At 38.9% G+C, this 25,627-nt stretch overlaps 1 protein-coding gene across 1 annotated transcript in view; it reads right to left on the bottom strand.

Moving 5' to 3' along the window:
• Positions 1-849: 849 nt before the first annotated feature.
• LOC139722558 (uncharacterized) overlaps positions 850-25,627 on the bottom strand; it is a 46,867-nt gene continuing 22,089 nt past the window's right edge. Inside the window, exons 7-26 of the mRNA XM_071633848.1 lie at positions 23,654-23,887; positions 23,119-23,208; positions 21,413-21,454; positions 20,630-20,876; positions 19,684-20,163; positions 18,797-18,947; positions 17,545-17,686; positions 16,581-16,764; positions 15,312-15,477; positions 14,486-14,788; positions 13,786-13,908; positions 11,872-11,907; positions 10,275-11,169; positions 9,393-9,490; positions 5,378-5,556; positions 4,725-4,913; positions 3,516-3,682; positions 2,509-2,559; positions 1,598-1,741; positions 850-911 (exon numbers count right to left, since the gene is read on the bottom strand). Coding sequence (XP_071489949.1) covers positions 900-911; positions 1,598-1,741; positions 2,509-2,559; positions 3,516-3,682; positions 4,725-4,913; positions 5,378-5,556; positions 9,393-9,490; positions 10,275-11,169; positions 11,872-11,907; positions 13,786-13,908; positions 14,486-14,788; positions 15,312-15,477; positions 16,581-16,764; positions 17,545-17,686; positions 18,797-18,947; positions 19,684-20,163; positions 20,630-20,876; positions 21,413-21,454; positions 23,119-23,208; positions 23,654-23,887 — 3,933 coding nt within the window. The 3' untranslated portion in view covers positions 850-899. The remainder of the gene's footprint in view (positions 912-1,597; positions 1,742-2,508; positions 2,560-3,515; positions 3,683-4,724; positions 4,914-5,377; positions 5,557-9,392; positions 9,491-10,274; positions 11,170-11,871; positions 11,908-13,785; positions 13,909-14,485; positions 14,789-15,311; positions 15,478-16,580; positions 16,765-17,544; positions 17,687-18,796; positions 18,948-19,683; positions 20,164-20,629; positions 20,877-21,412; positions 21,455-23,118; positions 23,209-23,653; positions 23,888-25,627) is intronic.

The following is a 25,627-nucleotide window of genomic DNA, read 5'->3' as shown; positions in this document are numbered from 1 at the left end:
GATTTTGACAATGAATGCCTTTCTGTACATGAACATTTTGTGGAATACCCTTCAGCAGTGCTAATTACTGTGAGACTCATCAGATGTAAAAATGCATATAGCACTGCATAACTGTCAATAAGATTTACACTCACCACATCACCATATGGATTTGTGTGTCTGTTTAACCACAGCAATGTAATACTTACATAACATTTCAGTAGAACAGATGTCACACGATGGAGAGACACATGTACAGCTTATTGATATTTGCTAAAAAAAAACACAAATTCAACTTTTATGTTTGCTTAGAAACTCAATTTCACTGTCAATATCAAGAGTGCCAGGTCATCTTTTTCTTCTTCTTTTTTTTTTCAAGGGGAATCGATTGTCAATAAAACTGAACATGGAGTTGAGTTATTGAGTCACACTTTCAGTTATTTTTCAGCAAGAACAGTTCATCACCTAATCTCTTACAAAATTCCTGGATTCTGGACCAAAGGATTAGTCACAGTCATCTGGTGCTTGATATTAGTTTGATTTCATTGATCACAGAGATTAGTGAGAGTGATAGTTGATGTTGATGACAGTATTGTAGCCATCAATCAATCAAGGGCACCCGCATCCACGTATTCAATGGTGACACTCGTCGGCACGTTGAAAAGTCGTGTAGAAGCAATACCTGTCTGCCAGTACAGGACGCATCACTCTGGTGGCATTTCAAATAGTAACCAAGAATGCCAGTCCCTGTGATTTCACAGATGCAAGGGACCTTGGTAAAGCTTCCCTCAAGATGCAGTGAAACCAAGCTTGCAGTCTTCGATGAGATGAGAACTCCCACTCTTCTTGGTGGGCATCACTGGTTGCCACGGCAACTCTTCATCTCACAGGTTTTGTCACGCCCATAGATTACTTACAGGTCATGCCATCTCCTGTATTGGGGATGCAAAAAACAGAAAATAATTGCCACATCTCGCTTAAGCTTTTTATTAAAAAATCATTTAACCATATCAATGCGGTCATCGGCAAGGTCAATGATATGGCTACTTTACATGTACCTAAGCTTATTTTGATCAAAATTCAGAAAACATGCAAAATAATGCAATAATACAATAATCTCTGTACATGATTCATGTGAGCATACTATCTTCACATGGGATAAAACAGAAGTGTCAGCTCACTCTTTTCTTTACAACATATTCAGTGAAACAAGAAAACAAAAATTACAGTCACTAGGATGTCACAGTAATATCTTGGCCCATAGTGGTACAAACATACCCAAATTGAGTCACAATGAGCTTGATATTGGATGAATTGAAAACCTAAAATCTCAAGGAATTGTTTGGTACTATCATTCTCATGACTAAAATGCACCTTCCAGTATTAGTATGTAAGATTTCTGTTCACAAGGCCCTGTGGAACAAAATACATTCACTTCTACAGAACATAAAAGTTGATTAAATGACTTCTTTATGTAGGCATAGTTAAAGCTATGCCAAGCAAGTCAAACCTCAATAACATCATATTCCCTAAAGATGAAAGTCTCAGCTCCTTGAATGGCATTGGTTAGCAAAAGATCAATTATCAAATGAATGGATCATGATAAATAAAATCTAACCTGGACTAAGAGCGAAGGGTGAACCGTTTCTTGAATGTTGACTCCAAACATCTCCTTCCAGGGCTCCTTGATGACTGCTAGAAGTTGATCCAAAGACTCCGGGGAGAAGGTGCACACATCCCACTGAGACTCCTCACCAGTGTCCTACACAGACGAGCATCAAGGTAGACAACAGTCATGATTAAACAAAAACAAAATTCTGACAAGACAAAAACAAAACATCTTAACAAAATAAAAAACACTATATCTAACAAAAACAAAAAAACAAAAAAAAACAAAAAAACAAACACACAAATTGTTGGAGAGCACAGACTGACTGACATCCGGATGTGTAGGTGATTCAGACACTGTCTGCCTCTAGAGGGACGCAAATTGAATAGATTTAGCAGTGTACAAACTGTACATATACCTTGTATATGGCAAGGGCTAGTCAGTTGGGCATGCCCAGAGTAAAGTACTTCAACTTCATCATCTTTCATCATATCTTTTATCTTCATCATCTTTGTACATACAAGGTACTCCACACGAGAGTAGCCCATTAGCTTGTGTTCTTTGTTTTGGCATATCACTCAAAGAAACCATATGCACTATGCCCTAAATCTCTGATAAATGATCATAATTCCATGGCATCTCTGGGCCAAAGCCAGGGAAAAACTAACATCTGGGAATGGCCACTAGCATTTAACACTTAATTTTCTATCACTAAGAATTCATTTTTTTTGAAGCATATGTGAAATATGGTTTGAAATCATGATATGTGATATGCTTATTCGACATGCATTCATTTATTTGGGTGCTTCACTTTCTTCTGTAACAGTTGATATTCTGCGAAAGAGGAATGTGCATCCTAATAATATAAGACTTTGTGACTACAATAGAGGCAGGCACCATCCATAGAAGGTATATCTCACCTCACTGAAGAATGAGATTGTCACATCGGTGTTAGAGTCCTCATAGCGTTCCTGACAAGACCAAAGAGTTAATTGGAAAAGTTCATTAACATGCAGTCATGTTTTAACCCCAACTAGGCCGGGCTATTTAGGTAGTTGATAGAGCCGGGGGGGAGGCCCCCCCCTCCAGATCTCGGCCGTCAACCGCGCGATCGCGACGAAAATTGGCACACACATTGCCTATGATGTAATCTAAAATACCATGAAATTAATTTTTAAAAAAATTATCATTTATGATAAATTATGCTAATTTATGCATAATGATGCATGAAATCAGACTATTTGGTATAAATCACAAAATAAAGCTCAAAACAGGCACATTTTTTGTGTAAATATTCTTTTTAGTGTCCTTAGCAAATGTAATAAAAAAAATTGTGATATCAGAAAAAATTCTGAAGTATTTAATTGTTTTTTTGAATTTCTTATGTATTTCTTTGTTTTTTCGACTTTATCTTTTTCATTGTTTTTTCAATGAAATTTGTTCGCGACATCGCTCCGAACAAGAAAATATGTTATTCATTGATTTTAATCAATAAAACACCAAAATAATCATGCTTTTATGAAATTTGCCTGCAAGCACAATTTGCATTGAAATTGTACACGAATTCACGTTTTTGAGCAATTTTTGGTCTGACATGCATGTACATATTTATGCGTAACTTCGGAACCGCGCGCCCGGGCGTCGCAAATTTGGTGTAAAAAGATGCGGGAGACTCGAAAGAAAAAAGTCATAAAACATCGCGGCAATAGCTTTTTGCGATAGCGATACATCGCGCGGAACGTTGAGGGGGGGGCCTCGGAGACCCCCCCCCCCGGCCTAGTTAGGGTTAAATGGAACACAAGAAATGGTATCTCTACAAATGAACAATGTTTCTTCATCAGCTCCCGATCATGAAGAACAACTTGTGCTGAATGAGTTTTCCTCTGTTGAGGTGAATAATACACAAACAAGAAATATACGCACTCACCAGCCCTGATATATCGCAGATCTTGCGATGACCACACGGGGTAAACTGTTGACCTTTGACCCCTTTCTTATTCTTGAGGGTCATGGGATAACAGTGATTTTCTTCCATCAGATACACATCCGTAGCAGTCACCAGGACAGCTACTTCTTTGACTTTTACTGCTGTGCCTACATCAGATATGACAAGATACAAGCCAAATTACTCCTGTGTAAAATTCATTAAAAAAAGGCATAAAAAACTTTACAATATATTGAATGCATATCACTGTGGCACAAGATACCTTCAAAGTTAGACAGTATTGTACTCTTTGTGCTTTGAGTATAAATATGTATACAGATTATCTGGTATTCTTGTAAAGAATCTGTGGGAAAAGGGGGTGGGGCAAACTCGCCAAAGCCTCAAGATAAATCGAACCTTTATGAAACTTCATACTGGAAAGTACCCCTGATTGTCACATCATGTAAAGACGCTAGACTAGTTCACATTAGACAACTTGTACTACATGCAGCAAAGCAACCTCCTCCGCATTTAGCCACCACAAATATTGCATGCACTGTATATGAAATTATACATGAATACAGTTCAACCTCTCTTATCCGGCCTCCCTTTATCCGGATCTCTCTATTATACGGACGCAATCTCGCCGTGATTTTTTTTAAATAATTACGGGAGGAAAGGGGGATTCCCAACTCCTTGAGAACTCCTACACAAACACACATGAATTACATATTACTTCCAACATGATTAACATACATTACATCAAATTTCCTTCCAAATTGCTTACCTTCAGACATTTTAACATCCCCAAACATCCCCAAATGTAACAATGAAAAGGTTGCAGTATACACATTACTACATGTGGTACTACAATGGGCTACATCAGTACATGTGTATGTATATGTACATGTATAAAGCATTGAGTCTCCCATATCCGGCCAAATCCCTTATCCGGATGAGCCCCGGTCCGACTTATCCGGATACGAGAGGTTCAACTGTATATCAGACATTCATTCTCTTACACATTTAGCACCTTTTAACACTTTACTACCAGTGGGACGTTCGCGCATGAGATTGTAGTGTTTTTGTTTGAACTCTTAAAACTTACGTCACGGTATTCAAACTTCTGTGAAAGGCTTAAAAAAGGAGATTTTATGTCTGTTAGTTTGCTTGTTTGGTTGTACGTCCTTCAAAATCACCCAATTCAATAACCTTGCTTGCTTGTGCTCGCTATTTTCAGCTGGGCAATGATATACACAGAGATCTGGGGGTCCACCTCATAGCTGGTGTCCCCAGTGGCCTGGGGGACGAAGACCTCACTGGTGAGGTTCAGCAACGTCTGTGGGTTCTCCCAAACGATGCCCTTGAACTTTTTTCTCCACGTTCCGGCGCTAAGAGAATCTTTGAGAAAGAGAGAGAGAGGAGTACAGACACACAGAAAGACACAGGAAGACAAAAAGGGAGAGATAGAGAAGGAATATATATATATATATATATATATATATATATATTTGTATGTTAGCCTTTGAGGTATGCAAGACATTCATACTGGTAGATAATACATAAACAGAGAGCGATAAGGAGATGTACCAAGCAATCACACAAATTTACCCAAATGCGTAAACAACCAATACCTATCTTCAATATTGCCCTGCAATGTCCACCCATTTTGATCTTCTGCAGTTGTTTAATATTTTGGCACAGATATAATTTCATACCTTCATGTTTTCTAATATTGTTAAACAGTTGAAAATGAAATTTCTGATGATCTCAGAGTGATATATACACTTTAATAATTACAAAGAAAAGCACAACTTCTACTTGACATTGTGTAGATCTTTATGAATTTTGATTGTTGCACTCACTGGCTGCAGTGTTGGTAAACTGCCTCGTCCTTTTCTTGTGTCCTGTCACAATGGTGTAGAGGGCACCCTCCGATGAGAACTCAAATTGGAGGCTCTGACTGCCGAGACCTAGGTGTATCCTAGCAAGGTCTCTAACTGGGTGCTGGGACCGCTTCGCCAGCCAATCAGATGGAGTCTCACTGAAAGCAACAAAGAAACAGTCACTTCTTACAAGTTTTTTATTCATTTCATTCTTTCATTCAATTATCAACGAAAACCAATTTGCTTGTAACTTTATGGTCACATTTGTATTGTGTGTGGATTGTACTATTGTAATCTATGAATATCAATACAATGTTTGAAGAGGTTCTATACGACTTACATCAAAGCCTAACTATTGTCTCTGTATCTTCTTGCAATGACTGAAATAAACACCAGGTAGACTTGTTATACATACATAATTGAATTGATCATTGAATATATATCATATATATTCAATAATCAATTCATAAATTCAAGTTTTGTCAGCAATTACTTGAAAACAACATCAAATAAAACCTGTCAAGATATGTTAAACAAAACAAGAAGCACCTAAAAAAGCAAAACAATTTTCAACAATCCACATCATCAAATGTTAATTTTCTTAACCCCTTTCTAGAACACCCCCCAAAACAGCCATTGACACTGCACAAACACAGATTCCTGGTGGAATTGACAGAGTTAAGATAGCATATACAGCTTGGCACATCAAATTCATGAAGGTACCCTACAGGGAAAAAAAAAAGAAAAGAAAAGAAAAGAAACTAGCAGATCTTTGCCACAGTGTGAATGTGCCCTTGAAAATAGGTTATCAGTTTTGTAGAGCAAGATGCGTATCTGCAATGTTTGCTGGGCAACAGTGTCTTTAGGAGATATTAGGGAGCTTTAGATTTTAGACGCGCGGACGTTCAAAGGAAAAAAACATGATCTGAGCTTGCGCAGTAGCGCGCGTAAAGTCAATCTATTTTTAGCTTGCGTCGCCTGAGTTGTTTACTACGCGTACTGGGCTATTTTCACGTCCGCACAGTTTGCGACGTAGAGAGCTTCTTCATGCACTGATCATATGGGGGCGCGATTTTATTTTTTATACGTTGCGTCCCAGCGTAATCTAAAGCTACTTTTCCACACGACGCAGGGAGAGGAGAACGTCCAGCGCAAGCGTCGGCTCAAACGTCCGCGCGTCAAAATCTAAAGCTCCCTATTGCCTCATTTCATCACTGACGGAAGAACTTACTTCACCACAGAGGTGGAAGGAGATTAACAGCAGACTTAAGATGGAGAACCAAGAGGCATCCATTTGATTACAACGAGAGACTTTTCAGAGGTACAACTGGTATTTGCACAAGAAAACACTGTTTGCTCTAGCCCATATATCAATGTTATTGCAGCAGGTGTAAAAAAAAGTGAGAAAATTGCAATCTAGTGCTGCTATGCTTCCATCATAACATTACTTAAATGATGTTTTCCAAGTAGAATGGTTTACACAAAGCATTTCATAAGAAGGTGCACAAACTCAAACACATTGTGTACAATGTAAGCTTGTCTTAGAGTTAGTATTCTCCTGGAAATCTAATTTCTAATCTAGCATGTTAACAGCTGTAATGATTGCCTGGCTCTTTACTTCATGTCAAATGACACTTACAATTCTTGCCCAATGGGATGAAAATAAAGAGTACTTGCAAATCAAATTTAGCTGTCATCAAGCAAAGAAGAACAAAGCTAATTTACTTCTACTCCTGCTTAAATACTCTTATGAGCAGTACAACACACACACACACACACACACAAATAGGATTATCATACAATCTGTTTACACAAAATGAACTGTTTTTTCTGATCTAAGGTATGTACTTCGGTGTTTTATATAAAGATATAATATGTGCATCTCTCCTGGTAAATTCTGTTAACTGTAAAGCACTCATGATATATGGTCATGAATGATTTTCACACACCAAATAAATAATGTATAATGATGTGAACTTATTCTCATGCCAAATAAACCAAAGAGATAACTTACAGGTGACATTTCACTAAGAAAGTGTCCGACATTCCAAAACAAATGTAGATGAGACTTTTTGCTTATACCACATAAACTAAAGATCAAACAAAGAGCTACGAACAAACCAAGAATGACAGATTCCATTAATATGCCACTTAATTTTGTTTTTAAAAAAGTGTAACAAAGAGCAGTGTCATTTACACTCAAATATTCAATAGGTTTGCATATGTATGACTGAAATTAAAAGAAACAAAATGATTTGCCGATGTCAATGTGCATGCATACTGAAAACCTTCTGTACTGATGCGTGAACAAAGTTATGTCGATGATGTGCCAACATATTCTGAGTCTCTTCTGAAATATGTGAGCATGCACATGCTGTGGCTGGTTGCCAAACAAAAGAAACTGCTTGTGGTTGGCAGGGAAATGAACTGAGCCGTCTCAATCACTTACACTCTACATCCCTGAAGACTCTGCAACAGCTCATTCCTAGTACAGAGATCAAGAGTATCATGGAATCTGATATATGACAGCATCAATCAGTCACCTGGAGTCCACAACTAACTCTAAAACAGATTTTAAATCAACTCCACTGAAACCTGTCAAGTCCCGAAAAAGACATTTCTGTGGTCTCATGTGGTATCATCTTATTGTAAGTTATGCTTTTCACTGTTGAGTCAAAAATTCTCTCTAATTTGAGACCTCTGTTGGTTGCATATAATTGCTTGATTCATTTGCAAATTTCTAAGACTATTGATTGCTAAATTGTTATCAGAATATCAAATTAGCAACACATTGTTGAAAATTTAAGTTCTTGTTTCTCTCTCAAATTGGCATTCTTTTTTTATTCTATCTCACTGTGTACAAGATTTTATGACTCCTACCAGTTCCACCTAATCGTTCTATATTAAAAGCAATGCAGTGAAATTCAGAGGCGCCAATTTAATGCCGCCAAGACGATAATCCTTGCAACAAATATCTCTAGGACTTGATGAATGAAGGATGATGAGACCAACTATCGATCTCACAATCATCTGGATGCAGCCATCTTTGGAGCAACCATATCCAAACATTGTGAAGACTTTGATAGTTTGTCTCATCATCCAAAATTAGAAGTTGATTAATTGCTTTATGTCACACACATGTTCAGAATTTCTTTTGTGTGTGTGTGTGTGTTTTCACAGACTCCATTTAGATCTAGTCTGGGCTAGCAAGGTCCATCAGTTAAAGACCAGCTGTGTGTTTGGCACAAAAATTTGAAGCACTGCAAGCTTTATGACCCAGTTGATGTCATGATGCACAAGATGCACAAGACAGATATATGGAAGAAGTCTTGGCAGAAGTCAATTCATGAAACTGTAAAAGTAGAAATTTTCACCCATTTCGCATAACCAGAAGATGGCACAAAAATAAAAGCATACAAATATCATCGCATGCCATATGTTCCAGTACATAATGACCTGATTCTGCAGAATAAAAAACATGCCACATTCATCTTACCCAGCTGCATGCAAAAAAAAATTACTCATGGAAACTATCCACTTTTACAGTAGATCCAGCACTAATTACAATGAGTAGATCACTGGGCTTGATGGGGAAAAATCTATATGACTGCCTTTAAACTATTATTAAACTTTATGTGGGGATATACTTGCATAGATCCTTACACATATAATGTAAGGCCACTCCTGGTTTTGAGTTTACTTCACTCCAGTCAGCATAAGGCATCGCTACTCTCACTGATGGGAAATTACAAAAGTCTTTTAAAAGTGCATTACAAGGATGGCGTGTGCCTCTCACAGGCAGAAATGTGCATTATTACATCACGGGTATAAAGTGTCCAATTCATCACACATGGGTCCTACATAATAACTTCACTTGGAAAGTTGGAAACAGGCCCAATTTCATCTTATCACTTGACATCTCAGAAATCAGTGAGACTGCTCATAATACAAATGATGAGTGTAATGCGTACCAGAATAATATAACTTCACAAACCTTTCTTCCTTGACAATTTTCAGGAAATACAAATTCTCCGTTGACAGTACCACCAGCCCATCATAGTTTGTCTTCTTGTTGATCAGCCAGATGTTACCCTGGAGGAAGAAAACACAAACAAAACAAACAAGAAAGTAAAGAGATGAAAGTATCAGTGAAAACCTCATCTGTTACCTGTTTAAAATGCATTTTTTATTTCAAATGACAAGCCTAATGAAGGCTGAACAAGCACCAACAACAGAAATAAAGGTCTAGCGCTCACCTGAGCAGTGCACTTTGCCCTTTATGGCACTCCACCTGATACAAACTATTACAAATATCTTGATAATCCAGGATTACTGCAGGTTTCTTCGGCAACATCCTCTTAATTTTGGGTATTTTGGGCCCTGCCATATAGTCCTCCCCCCCCCCACCCCCCAGTGCACCAAACAAAACTATGATTAATATAATAATATTAAAACTATGATTCCCTCCCCAAATAATGATTGGTGCTAAGTTTGGTCAAAATCTGAGTAAAATCATCCATAACTATTGTTTTTCTATGAGAATTAACTAAATGTTTTGATTTTCTAGCAAACAACAAATTCACTTCATATGTATTGGTCACATCACAGAAGTGATCTACAGGCAATAATAAGATTGCATGACTGATCTTCATTGTAAATTATTACATACCAGTTTTCATACATAACACATATTCAGCATTAAAACCAGGAAACAACTCTAACTTTAAAATACAATGTTCTTCCTCAGTACTCCAGATTTCCTAATTTGTTGCATGCAACATACATCTATCAATAGACAGCCCTGGCTTATAGATCAAGTCTAAAGACTTCACAGCTTATGAAAGTAAAACCACACAGCACAAGTAGTGAGACTTGCCCTAAGGATACATGTGAGCTCCTCATCATCACCAAAGACGGACATGGACAGGAACAGCTTGAGGCGATGGTGCACATTACAGCAGTCCTGTTCTGCCATCTCCAGCATAGAAAGTTCTGTCACAGAGGCACTCAGCTGGGAGGCTGTGTTCGGTGAGTGGGAGAATGGTTGCTCAGCCGGGGTGGTTACATCACTGTGGTTCCTCCCATTGATGTCATTAGGGGTGTCTGATCCAGACTGTGAATTGTATACGGCCAGGAAATCCTTGCTATTGTCCGACGTCTCCTGCCGCCGGCGGATGAGGGGACTTCCCATCCCGGGCTGATTCCAGGAACCGTGGTGCCCTCCCTCAAAGACGTTGTCCGAGGTAAGACTCAAATTTCCAGCGCTGGAATTCCTAGGGAGCGTCTGCGCACTGGCGCTGCTCTGAGGCTCAGCTTCACTGATGACAGCGATGTCGCTCTCATTGCTGTCCAGTCGTCCATAGCTGACGGCATCCGGTGCGGCATCCCTCTCTGAATGAGTGCCCCGTAAGTGATAGGCATTCCCAAAGTCCATGCTGTGTTGGGATACTGCCTCTGAGTTGTCTAGGACGACAATGTCATCCTCGCTATACGTGTGATTTGGTTGATGATTTCCCGCATGTTCGTCAGCACTTGGAGCAGTTGGAGTTCGGTCTTTGCTCTGATCCTTTGAATTTCCATACACCGATTCTCCAACCTCATCCCCACTGTGCGGTGTACTTCCCTTTTGAGGGGTCAAAGTCCTTGGGTCTCCTCGTCTGACCGCTGCTGGAGAGTCAAATGGACTAGCAGCAACAAAGTGGATGGGGGTTGGTGGTCCCGAGGTTTCCCTACTGGACACACTGCCAGCATCGGTTGGGCAGAGGGAGTACCTATGGCAAAGACAGTAAGACAAGCTAACTCATGGATTCATACCAACAGATGATCAAATTTCCACGATGCCATGCATCCCAGACTTCATAAACCCTACACAAACATATTGCCTTGGAGATCTTGAAAACGTAGCTCACTGCTGGATGCAACAGTCAACAGTGAGCTACTGATTATGGTATAATACAATTTAAATCTCTTTGCTGTTATTGGTATTATTCTATAACTTGGCTTAACCCAATTCCTCTGGACCAGACACATATCCTCAGAGACAGGAACATAGAGGATGAAGATATAAGAATTTCACAGACATGCACAGGACAAGGGCTGTGAAAGATGTATATACAAGATTATTATGTTACTCTGGGTAAACTGGTGTTACACACACAAACAAGGCCATTGTGCATGCAGTGGACATATCATGCAGATATTCGGCCTTACGTACATGTACATGATACACAGAACAAAACAAGTTCAAATAGATGTACACTTATTTAAACATTACATATCAGCCCAGAGGTCAAGGATGGGTCAATGTTAAGCAATTCCCAGTCACAGCATGCGAGTAGTTGCATAGAAGGGCATTCTATGTACCAAGAATCCAAGCATGTGTATGAATATGGCCATTAGGAGTGACTGTGATTGTCCATGGTAGGTTCATGCAAACTGACGAGACACACACACACAAATCAGTCGTGACTAACCTGGTAGGATTAGTGCTGGCCAACTCTTGGTTAGACCTGGTGGGGTTAGATGAACAAATAGAGCGAAGCAAAAGAGTGCACACGACGTGACACCATGACAGATTCAAAACCAACAGAAAAGAATGACAACCAATCCAAAACAGAACACAACAAAAAGGAAGCTTTGACACAAAAATAAAAACAGGATTAGTTTTTGATAAGGATTACACTGGTATGGTTGTTACTGGAAATGAGTAGCAGTTTGTAATCTGAATAAATACAGCTCTAAACTTCTGATAATGAATGTATTGAATCAATGTCAAACATGATATAAATTGATTAGTTGATGTGAAACTGATATAAAAAAAAGATGGTTAAATAGTTTAACAAGCAAATGACAAGTAATACACCAGCCAGCCAACTAGCACATTACTTAGAATATCTTCCAAGATAATGAAAAAAAAAAAGGAAAGAAAGAAAAGAAAAACTACGTATATGTACAAATCTATTAAACAAAATACTGCATAATAAACAAACTTCAGATTGGTCTAACTACAGCAAATCAACTGTTATGCACAGTTGACTGGGAAGCCTCCAATTCTCACACAATCACTATATATGCGAAGAAAACATAGCCCTTCTTTTATATTTTCTTGAAGTTCAATGCTCAAGACCACCAACGAAAGACTGACCTATTACCCTCTCCACTATTTCAGGAAATATTTTTCCAATCTAATTATATCCATTACACCAAATAGCAAATTCTATTGGACTTATACTCAGAGGAATTCATGGGTAGAAAATGGCATTTTAGTAAAATCTTGGTGATGTTTGACTTTGACCTTAAAGCTTTCATCATTATCATTTCATACAATACATTTTCTATTTCTACCCTCCCAATGAAATTATACTACCACTGAACATTCCCAGATGCAGTTACAGCTGATGTGTTTAGTGACCTTTGACCTTGAAGGATTTTGCCCAAATTCTCATCAGCGCACTGACATCAGATATAGCATACATGTACCTGTGCCAAGTACTCCGAAAATCCATGAAACCTTTCTTCTTACACTGCGATGATGGGATGAGGGACAGAATGACAACTGGAAAAAAATGTCTCTTGCCTTATGGGCAGATGCATGAAGAGAATTCTTACTTTCAGTAATTCAAGATTCCACACATTTATTGTACCAAGTTTTGTATTTAGGGTCAAATGTATGCCGTACCAAGAAGCCTTCATTTATCCCAACTATCGTAGACTGGAGGCTTCCCAGATGAGGGGAATTAAATCAAAATATAACTGGTAACTATTGATATTGATGGTAATAACCCCGTCAACAGCCAATCAGCTGGCAGCTGAAAGTGTCTCAAGCAAAGACCATGACCATTGTTATTCTTATCTGACAAAAGAATGGTCTGGCATTGACATTTTCCTGTACCTGGTCCTAGTGCAGGGCAGGTGATATAAACTTGGGCCATCTTGGTTTATATTCACTGTCTTTTGTAAAATCATTGTTTTACTTTGAATAATGAGGATGAAACTGTTCCTCCTGGATCAGGTTACCAATTTTTCCCTAATACTATGAATCAACAATAAAACAACTTGCATTGCGTGGCCATAGATACATCTTCACACACAGAACATCCCGAGGAAAGAAATTGCTTTACAGTTTTTAGAGCATCTTTGATTTTTAAAATTAATACAATTAAAAAAAAGAGAAAAAAGACGACATCAAATGAAGATGATAACTGGCAGCAGATTGATGCTCATTTTGCTAACTTATGCTGTGCAGCAATTACATATTTCCATATGCTGTGCAGCAATTACATATTTCCATAGGAATAATTCAAGTGACAGAAGTTGGCTGACTGGCTTAAACACACGAAGCCCATGTTACAGATAATACATAACTTAAGAATCATGATGGTCGCTACCTTTGCTTGAAGCCGGACGTATTCGTCGTCAGGAGCTCTTTCAGCTTTTCTGGAGGGTAGCTGGCCAGCTCGTCGACTGGAGTATGCAGTGAGTGTTCCATTTTGATTGTGGGATCTGGCAATCTGGTTCGGAGAAGCATCGCATGGGATGGCTTAGCATTGAAAAACTCTCGACTATGACAATATCTCTGTTTAAAGTTTATTATTAACATGAACACTCACCTGTATTAAGGGAACTTTGAAACTGCTTCAGACACTTGGTCCATGAAAACTACACAAAATTCTAATTTGACCAAAATATTCATGCCGTTAACTGCTATCAATCTGGTGAAATGTGCAATCAATGTTTCATACACAAAGAATAACATGCATCATGTTATATATTAAAATGTAATGCTATATAATTAACAAGTATTGCGGCATTATTGTATCAAAGGCATTTCCTTGTTATGCACCCATTAACCCGTTGAGGACGAGTCCGGAGTATACTCGGGCAGGGGTCTATGGGAAATGCGTGTTGTAGCGCAATCAGTCCGTCCTCAACGGGTTAAACATTAACAGGTTTGTAGACTATGCACACAGCGAAAAACACATGTCTAGTTCATCACTGACAATAAGACATGCCAATCAAGTACACTTTAGTGATGTATAGAGAAATGGAAAACGGTGCGAGTCATCCAGCGAGGGGTGGACAACAAACCTGAAGTCAGAACTCATCCCACTGAGCTGAGATGAGGAGGAGGAGGTGGTCATCGAACTTTCCTTGGCTGGCGACGACGCATAGTCCTTGACTGGTGAGGGCGCCAGCTCCTTGGAGTGGTGGATTCCATTCTCCGAGGCCATCAGCGAGTCCTGGTAGGCCTCACTGGCGCCGTTGCCTAGCAACTTGGAGGATTTTGCCCGAGATTGGGCGGGTTCACTGGATCCGAGGGAGAACACGTCGGTGAAGGCCTGGATGAGGCTCGGCTTGTTGGATGGACTAACAATGAGGGCGTCCTTCTCTCTGTGATGCATGACACGTGCAAGATTGTGACTTTGCATGAAGAAATGTCATTGGAATGCTGCTTGGCATGACTCAAACTTACTCTAGTTTGAATGGTTTACAGCTGATGCTTGGTATACTCAGCACACTCTACAGAATGTCATGTGAAATGCTATACCCTTCTTTTTTCTTCTTTTTTCAGTGTTATTGGTTAGGAAAAGGTATTTACAGTTCAATCACAAAATGAAAAAAAAAGGAAAAAATACAAAAATAATATGCAGCAGGTAATACATAATGCAAGGTATTGCTACACCATTTTTGATACATTTGACTTATTTTGAAAAATCTTTCAATCCCATTTCACTTTGATTTTATCAATACCATTCAGGAGGACCTTTTTCAATATAAGGTGAATATTTTATTCATTTGTTAGATTTGATGGTAAAACATGTAATTATCCATTGGTACACTAAACATATGCTGCTTACCGAAATGCATATTTTTCAATGTTAATATACATGCAAGGATAGAACAAGTTGCACACCTTGATTTCCATGGTGAAGAAGCTGCCATGGGCCTTGAGGAAAGGTCAATTGAAGCCACTGAGCCAATAGGGGTGTTGACCTCTGACCTTTTGGGGTCGTCAAGCTCCACTAACAGTGTGCTCCCACAAAAGGGGCAGGTTGCCACTTCATTGACAGACTCAAACTCTGGGGAAAAACATTAAAAAATATATACACATACATTTTAGCTCTGATGAAACTCATCACATCCTCCAAACCACAATTCTTTGGTTTGGTGCTGTATCTCTTTATAGTACATATCGTCGCTGGGGCGACAAGACCTCGTATCTACAAAATGTCAAATGTTCAGGAGAGCCAAAAAAACATGGCGGCTAAAGCACTGAGGCGAATGGGATAGCCTTTCCTTTGACATGTGGTGGTGGCTTCATTTTTTGAGTAAGACAGTTAGGATTTGGACAGGACATCACTTAACCCATTATTTGACTATTAATCCAAAAAAGTCATTTTCACCAAAATTGCAGATACAAGGTCTTGTCACCCCAGTGACGATATGCTACTATTCATTAGTGTATCTTCAGGTGGAGTAAAAAATACCAAAACAAAACAAAAAAACTTTCAATTAATCCCTTTGCTGTTTATATTCTGTAAAACAAGAAATCTTTGTAGCATCAAATTTTCATGAATTGTCGCCAATGGCCTTTTTTCGCAGCATTAAATTTTCACAAATTGCCACAGGCATTCAATGCATATACACCTGTATGGTTGACAAGAACTTCTGCATTCATTCTAATTTCACAAATCTTGGCTCTCACAGAATTAAAATGCACACAATCACTTCTACTTTTACAGTATAATCATTTGCTCAAGAAGCAGAAGTTTCAAAAGCCACTTGACTACTAGCTTCACACCCAATTCTTAGATTGGCATTATATCTTAGAAAAATAATGCTCCTGTTTCTCTCTCTAATGGCTATTTTAGTAATTTCTTCCTGATCTTGTGCAACTTTTATGAAGTTAACCACTTCTACCTCATAGTGTTCCAGTATAATATATGCGGTGAAAATCAGAGGTGCCAAGTGGGTAATCATCAAATTCAACTGTACATTTCACTACGTGTCTGAGTATGTATCTACGTACAATCTTCACAGTTCTGCACCTGTATGTAATCATGTGTAATTCAAGGACAGACAGAAAATCAACTTCAGTCTGGTGCAAAAGGGAAATGGACAGTGATTCTTCTGGTCTGATGGTCAAAGTGACCATTCTGTTTACTTGGTCACTGGCACTCACCACTGCCACTCTCCTCCTCCGACTGCCAGTTACCAGACCTCCTGGGTTTCTTCTCCACTCTCAGCTTGGCCTGGGTCTTGGGGAATTCCCGATGGCACTTCAGGCATTCCATGAACACAAGTTCTGCTTTGGCCCTGCTGGCTTCGTTCTGGGCCAGAACTGGTTCCAGGACTTGTATCAGAGTCTAGGATTGAATGTTTGTATTCCATACGAGAAATTCATGATACAGATGCTTCAGTTTTCAATAATCTGCAAGATTTTTTTTTTTCCTGCAACATTTTCTACATTTGAAAATCATCTATTCAATAACATTCACTTACAGAAAATGCACACTACAGTTCACTGTCTATTGGCACACAAACACAAATACATTCACACACACATGCACACTCACAATAGTAGATACTGTGTGATACAGAACTCAATTCACTTGTAAACTAGATACAGACATAGAAATATGTCACACACATCTCCGTTAATTTAAAGGCTGATTTATCAAATGTGCACCTTTCTTGTCTAGGCATTACCTTTTCAACAACAAAAAAATTAGGGCAAGAGAAGAAGAGAATTAAGATTAAAATGAAATGCACAAGAAAAAAAAATGACAAAGTATGAGAGTAGAGACATAAAGTGATAATGAAACATAAGGATAAAGGGGAAAAGGTGGAAGCAGTAAACTGTTGGGAGCAGAAGAAGCTGTTTCATTCTTCTCTCTCTTTTAAAAAGAGGCGCCTGAATGCCATCTTACACTACTAATTGAAATGTGCTACTCTGAAAAGAAAATCTTAATTCTTCAATCATACAATAGCGGGGCAAACTAATTACAGAATACTATCGTACATATTTCTGACTGCTTAAAATTCACACATTTCAAAACGGAGGGATTAAAAACTACGGCCACTTCTATTAGAGTGTAATCGCTCCTCAAGGGGAAGCAAAATTTGACAGTGAGCTCTGGTCTTACCTGGAAGCTGTCCAGGTCATCCATGATGTACTCTCTTTTCCTCCTGTCTCTATTGATGTAGTCAAAGGAGAGGTTGACCACTGGGAGTTCCACCGTACCTCCACTGGCCTCATCCACTTTGCTCTCCAGCCCCATCTTCATTCTGATATTTGTGAGGAGATGAAATCACGGCTTGCATGATACACTTACATACACACTGTTATCATCCACAACCTGACACAATCAGTCAGGCTAGGAGATTTCTAATATGTGACCGTGCATCACAAAACGAACAAAAAGTCGCACGCACTGATTTTATGTGAGGACTGAAAATAGGTGAAAAGGGTCAATTTGATCAATCTTGACTTTTTTATATATTCTGAAAGAGCAAGCCTTCTTCTACATTATGTAAAAATTTGGTATCCAAAATGGACAGGAAAGCGTGTTTTTTAGTAGTTTATCTTGAACACTTTTTTTTAGAATAGTGTGATTAGGTGTGTCTTTAGAGTTCCCCTTTCATTTCTTAAAAAACCCTGTACACACTCTTCGCTTTGAAAGTTGGCATTTATCATGGACAGAATGTGTCAACAGAACATGCTCAATTTCAGCTTAATCTGATAATCCCTTCTTTGTGGTTAAACCGGTGGTTTACATCTTGTTTTTTTGTCCCATTCAATGCACAGGTAGCACGGCTAGGTGAAGATTAAACACTTGAACAGACCCTATGCTTCAGTGCCTCTTTTCTCAGTTCACACTTTTCCGGAGTGTGTGCTTTCTTTTCAATATCTAGATAGGTTAGAAGAGTCCATTTGATTTGAGTTATACATCATTTTAAAGTTTGAAGTCTGCTCTTTCAGAATATGCTCTTAACTATTCATGTCTGGCGACTTTTTGTTTGTTTTGTGGTGCAGGGTCACATATAATGCTCTACTCAATGTTATGTGATCCAAAAAGGTCTGACAGTGTGTATTCTTCTCTTGCATCTTTCCTCCTATCTTCCCTCTTTTCATGTAAATCTAATGGGGGTCATAAAGTTCTCATCAAGCACCATATACTTAAAGAATTGTAGTAGTATTCTAACATCTACATCTCTTTAATTTTAAGCTCTTACAATGATGTTAATTATGCTTCTTTTGCACAACTATCAACATTTGTACATTTCTGTACATACAGTGATGTTGTTCATGTTTCATTTTCCCCTCTTGCTAAGCTACTGTTATCATTAAGGTCTTTGACTGTAAAATACAGAACCCAAGACTGCCGCAGCTCTCACCCTTTCAAACTCCTGGTATCCAAGCGCTGCACCACCTTGCCGTAAATGTTCTTCTCCTCGATAACAGATGGTTTGACGGTCACAAAGAGCTCCACCGGGGGATCCGTACCCACCAGACGGACGAGGAATGGGCCACACAAATCTGGCTCATCTGTCAAGGTGGCATAGAGAGGAACAGTTTTGTTTGTTTTTGGGGGGTTTTTTTAATGACAAAGGCCATATGACACATTGTAACATCAGCCATTGGTTGCGAAGTCACATAACGTGGCCTCATTGATTGGACGTTGTCTTTGATGCTATGTATCAAGTGACAGTGTACCTGAGAGACACACCCCACCCTTGAAACAAACCATATCAATAGCCTCGTCAGAGTTAGTAGTTATTATGTTCCTGCAAAAACATGAATAACTTAAAATGCAGACGTAATACTATTTCATGAAAATTACTTGTATTAATTTTTCATGTTGCATAGCAATTCTACACAATGTTCAAGATGGCTTTGACAAAAATTTTGTTTCGTTTGATTCGTAACTTTTGAACGTATCATTTCCTCAAACTTTCACAGATGTGTTCAATAAAAAAATATTGCTGCTCTCACTCAATCTACATTTATAACTGGGTTTTGGTTTCCTTTAATCAAAGTCCCATGTTTTACATGAAAGAAATTATCCTTGAAATAGCCTAGCAACAATGACTCCAGGCCGGGGGAGGTTGTAATTGCTAACCAACCAATAAACCAATGGGAGGGATGTTGTGTGATGTCATCTTCACCTTTTCTTATTTGCACATGTGGTTGCACCCAACATTACTATTTGGTGGAGAGAAAAAAAAATTGTGAAGAACTACAATACAAACATGGTGTAGACTTGCATTTTGATATCTCTTACCACTAGATGTCTTGCCTGGGTGCTCTACATCATTCAAATCTCCATCCCTTATTCTCACTCGGAGCTCGGAGTCTTGCCTCATCAGCAGATCAATCTGCTCTGATGACTGGGCATCAGCCGAGAGTTCTCCGGCATTGTCCTCCGTTGCCACAGCAACCCCTTCTTCTAAATCCGCATCTACTCTCGTTCCGGTCTCTTGGATGGGGCCCAGTGAATCTGACTCCACTACTTCTGGAATGACGTGGACATCAGCTTTCACGACTGCTTTGGAATCTCTTCCTTGTCCAGGGGAAGGGTGTCCAGGCGTGGGTTCAGTTTCTTTGGCATCCTTGACCACTGCCTGCGCTGGCTTGGAAACATCTTCATAAGGGTTCTGCAGGGCCAGAAGCCAATCTTTTCCATGCATCTTGCGCATCACTTCAAACTCCTTCTTAGCGTCGGTGCCAGGTGTGGACTTGGAGATGGCCACGGACTTTGCAGCTGGAAAATTGTAGAAGGTCAAAGTCACATCAAAAGAAAAAAATCTCTCCAAGACACATTTAATGGTACTCTCAATATGTCTGTGGTTTATTCCAAACTCATTTCCTGAATATTTAGCCTTAAAGTAGCATCTGTAGCCAGAATTGTAATATGACCTTAATTGACAGTGTCTGTCATTGAGTTATCAGCCTTGACAAACTAGGAGGTAACTCATTTGAATTTGTGAATATTGCACGGTGACCATCATTAATGCAGGGGATGGACAGAAAAATGTGACTTACTACTCCATATCCTGAATTAAAACACTGAAACTACAAAACAAAACAAAAAATTATTACACATACAGGTGAATGTCATAAGTATTGACATGAACAGTGGGAGGTAGGTGAGGTCAATAAACACGCAAGTTTTCTTGAATGTGGCCTGCATAGCTGAATGCAAGAGACATGGCAGCACGGCAGCTTACCACCATCACTGGAGGTCCTTGACCGCCCCCTGGAAGACTGCTCGTCTGACTGCTCACTGATGGATGCATTTCTGACCTTGAGGGATGACCGCTTGACCCTCATTTTCCTCTTCTTCTCGCTCTGGTCCACGTCCAAAGACTCCTCCAGGTTATCGTAAGAGCGCTCCGGGGACTGGTAGGAGGCGAGGAAGTTGTCAGAGATGTACTCCGGACAGACTGGCCTCTCAAGGCTCTTCTTTGGCACCACCTGTGTGAAAGGTCAAGGGTCAATGGTCAAAGTGATAGGCAGTCAATCTTGTGAGAAGCATGAATTAGGTCTACATAAACAATTAATGGTGAACTGCAGAGCTAAATATCGGAGTAAATTAATTATGTATGGTGATGATATGTCTGCTGTTTGAAAAAAATAATAATAATGTGTGACTGTAAATTGAAATGCTTCAATGAATTTGCAGAAAGTTATTCCACAAATCAACCCATTTTGCAAACAAATTATCATATATCTAATGTGACATGCATGTATACTTTCCTGATTCACACCTGACTTAAGTTTCCAGCAGAGCTTTGCTCAACACACATGAAGTATACATACAATTTTTGTTGTTTGCAATCTACAATTGTACACAATTAGCTAACAACATGAGCACACATAAAAACTAAATGACAAAATACAGCAGGACCTTCCATCATACATTTTCATCACACAGAAGGTAGTTTTTATGACTAGACAGTGAAAGGACATTCCTCAAAAGTCTGACAACTGAACAGAAAATATCATCTTACCAGCAATTCTGCTTTGCTAAGAAGGAATTCATCAATGAATGTCTGTAAAACAAGAACAAAATTGCAAAATTCACACATACACATACTAAAATCAACCATCTTCAGCCTCAAGTTTACCACTTGTGAAAGAAAAACGGCATTCTTTCTCTGTATGCTTGCATTCTTTGGTAAAAACAAACAAACAAACAAAGGCAGCCATTACAATTTAGAAATTGGATCCTGACCTTGCTAAAAAAAAAAAAAAAAGATATGTAAAATACTGAGAGAATATTCATGCTATCACCCTCTGAATTCACACAATGATAGTTCACTGTGTCATTCTTTTCAATAGTGACGATGGCATCACTTCTGGCACAACCCTTTCATCTCCCTTTTTTATTTTACTCTTTATTTATTGCGAGTCCTTCACAAAATGCACCTGTCATTGCTTCTACCGTATGTCTTTCAGAAAAGTTTATAAATCTCTTTTCTTCCGAGACTGATCCTGAAGTCTGTCGGAAGGATGATCCACTTTTCACACTGCTGTCTTTTGTCACATCCTACCTTTACAGGTCCTGTTTACCTTTGGGAGCAGTGATTTAAACAAATTTCAAGATAACATATTTGATGCATGTGTGTAGGTCTGTTGTATCACAAAACATCCTACCATATAAAATTATTGCAATAAAGCCTAAAATATAAGGAGATATCAGTATTTTTCTCAATAAACCATAACTGTAGATGGTTTAATCTGGAAACATTTTTATTATAAGTACTGTTCACATTTTGTGTATTTAACAATACTTAACGATTACAAGGACTTAAATTTTACAGTGGTTGTTTCTATCCCTAACTCACATTCTAGAACTATTATAAAGCACTAATGCTGGGTTTTTGTTTCATGTGCAAATGGTAAATTATGCCTTAAACATGTTTGTTTGCCACTCCTCTGTTGATTTGACAACATTTGATCAGGAATAGTGATCTATCACTAGTCATAGGATGGAGGTGCTATGGAATGGTGGGGATGCCCCAGCCTAGCAGATGTACACTGCACTCTTGAGTGGGAAGACCATGGGTTTTAAGCCCTGCCAGGACATTTGCATCCTTGAGCACAATGTTCCCAAACCATCAAGGTGTACAGGGAATAATTTTTCTGGTATCGCATCGCAATTTGCTATGCATTTTTACACCACTGCTACACAAACTAACTTTTGTGTAGCAGTTTTCTTACATAGAAGTGTACAGGATATCATTGAAGATATTTTTCATCAGCTGAAATTGCTAATCAAATTTGAGTTTGAAAATTATTCCCTGGTGTATAAATGAGTACATGGCAAGAAGCTCAACACTGACCTTTTCTGTGCCAGGAACTTTGGACAGTGTGTATGTGTACAATGCTATGGAGTTTTCTGGGCCAATCTGCACTCAAAGCATGAAAACAAGTAATACTAAGCAGCTGTAGTAGGGTAAACTACATTTGAATGCACAAAAGTGCCAGCAAGGGTGGAATGCTCCCCAGAATGTTGGGGGGTGGGGGAGGGGAATGGGCTAGTTAATTGCCTCTTCATGATGAGGAAAGCTATTGCAATGATATTAAATACAAGGATTGCAAACAAAAACGGAGCAAATTTGTTGCCGCGGCACAAAGTAAGCCTTCATCCTAACAGAGACCAATTCTATACAGCATTCTACTGAGTATCAAGCAAGAAATAAAGCAAACTCACCCTAACTTGAGCTGCCTCTGGTGCCAGGTATCCTGCCACCACAATCCTCCACTTTCCTTCAAATGTAAACGGGTTGCCATGGAAATACATCTGTGAGAGTGGAGAAAAACAACGATGGAAATGCCCTGTAAACATCTCCCATGGTCACATTATCAATTCAAGTCTCAAACTGGTAATTTGAGTACACACAATCTGCACTATACCACATTATAACGAAATTCCTCACCTTTGCAAAATGACTGTACTACACCCCCTTTTGCACATCAACTAATGTGGGTGCCATGTAACATCTTGATGCTCTGACTACGCCTAGAGAGTTTGAGAATTATTATTTTCTGACCCTCTGTGTCTACTGAAAATACTTACACTGAACACCAGAAGTCAATTATTTATCTATGAATGACTGAAAAGTAAATTTGTAATTATTAACATTTTGATGTCCTTCTACAGCACCCATAAACACTTGCAAGACATCTCTTGCCATCCTCATCCCAAGAGTTGCCACGGTTACTGCGATGGAAACAGTGATGCTCACATTTCTGAGGCTGTGCAGGTAGCCGAGGGAGAAGAGCTCGGAGGTGTCAAAGATGGCGTTCTTGGCCAGGTCCAGGGTCCTGAGGTCCTCCAGGTACTCGATGCCGGACAGACTCTCGATGTTGTTGCCTCGCAGGATGAGTGTATGGAGCCGATTGGGCACCATGTCCCCCATGGGTGGGATGCGGGTCAGCTGGTTGAAGCTCAGGTTCAGCTGCGTGATCTCTGGTATGCTCTGGTGCACAACAATACGATCATTCACATCTCTAATACTGAGAATCATACTGTCATAATGCATATAATTTTCTGCCAATGCTTCAACCAGAGCAAAGTCTGAAATGTATCGATACTAATCTAAAAGGCCCAATTCATTTAAATTCAACTGTCTCTTCATAAACCAAGCAAAGACTAAGATGTATGCTGGATGCACCATATACATTCAGAGAGTATGATTTTTTTTTTCATGATTCCAGACTTACGACAATTTTGCGAGTGGTTGATTTAGTGATCACGGAGTACAGTATTATCCAACATCTTGTTGCTATATTGAATTACGCATATCAGTACATGTAAGTGTGCACATTGTATTTATGCCAGGATTAGAGTAAATATTTTTCACATTATTAAATTCGTGGACAGCACCCTTCTTTCAAAATTCTAAAAAATAAAACCCGAAGAAATGACATACACCTTTAGTGGCACGCAAGCAGGGTATATTCTGCATGACTGGGAGCTTGGCGAGGTGTATTACAGAGATGGTAACAGCAAGTTTTGTACCAGGGTATTTTTTTCAACAGATGATTTTAAAATGATTTAAATGATTTGAAAATATCAACAACATAAATCTGTATAACCGTCTGTACCCTTTTCCAGTTTAAATTGTTCTTACAAATTGACTGGGATACCTTTTGCAAACCAAACACCGGTAATCAAAAGGACTGTAGAAGTGAAAATCACAGATGCGGTGACCCTACAGACTCTGTAGTTACTGTAAAACATGATATATTCGCGGCATGAAATTTTCGCGAATTGGAGCTGACAGCCTTTTTCGTGTCATGAAATTTTCGCGAAGTGCCACTAGCGTTCAATCAATATAGTGTAAACAAGAACTTTCGCATGCATTTTAATTTCGCGAATCTTGGCGCTCACGAAATTCGCGAAATTAAAGTGCACGCGAAAATTCCTCATTTTACAGTATTTTGGTGCAAGTTCTGATGAACCTTTTGATTTCATCCAAATTAAGCAGAAGTTCCAGAAGGATGCAGTCAGAGCATATATCTGAGTGATATGGGAAAACATCTGTAAAGAGACTATTTCAAGATATAATATCCTTCAACCTTCTGACCTGTTTGAACTGTCAAAAAACAAACAGACAAACACAAAAGAGCTCAAAATTTCTAAATGGCACACCAAGGAAAGGCATGAGCTTTCATACAAAAACACTGACACACTTGTGGGAGGTCAAAAAATCTGACACTAGCTATTCTTTAAATCTCTATTCATACTTATGAGTGTCCACACTTTTGTTGACTAAAGTGTCGAGGAACAGATCCTGGTGATATTTGCCTTGTGTATTTGTGAACAGTCAGTTTCCCATATATTCACAGACTAGCGGTATCAGTTGCAACCACAGATTAAAAGTGGAGGAGAGAATGTTGCCATCACCTCACACATCTCCCACTGACCTGTACTAGAGCCTGCACTGAATTTCAATAGTTAAGATATCCTCAATATACATATTTTATTAAATTATTTCATTTTCTAATGTTTGGTTTTTTTTTTTACTTCTAAAGTCACATTATGTGCAATTTCACACACTTTGTCATGCCTGCCAATTTTCACATGATTCTCATGATTTATCATATTATTGTAATGTTTTACTTAATCATTTCAATTTTTATGTTTTCCTTTACAATTTGGGCATCCAAATTTCATTCTCAGGCCACTATGAAATGCAATTTTATGAATTTGATGG

This window comes from Diadema antillarum, unplaced genomic scaffold, assembly GCF_040938485.1.
Source record: "Diadema antillarum isolate AM-2024a unplaced genomic scaffold, OU_Dant_1.0 scf00000167, whole genome shotgun sequence".
NCBI lineage: Eukaryota > Metazoa > Echinodermata > Echinoidea > Diadematoida > Diadematidae > Diadema > Diadema antillarum.
Note: the sequence above shows the minus strand (reverse complement) of the source record. Positions and strands in the feature narration are given on the sequence as shown.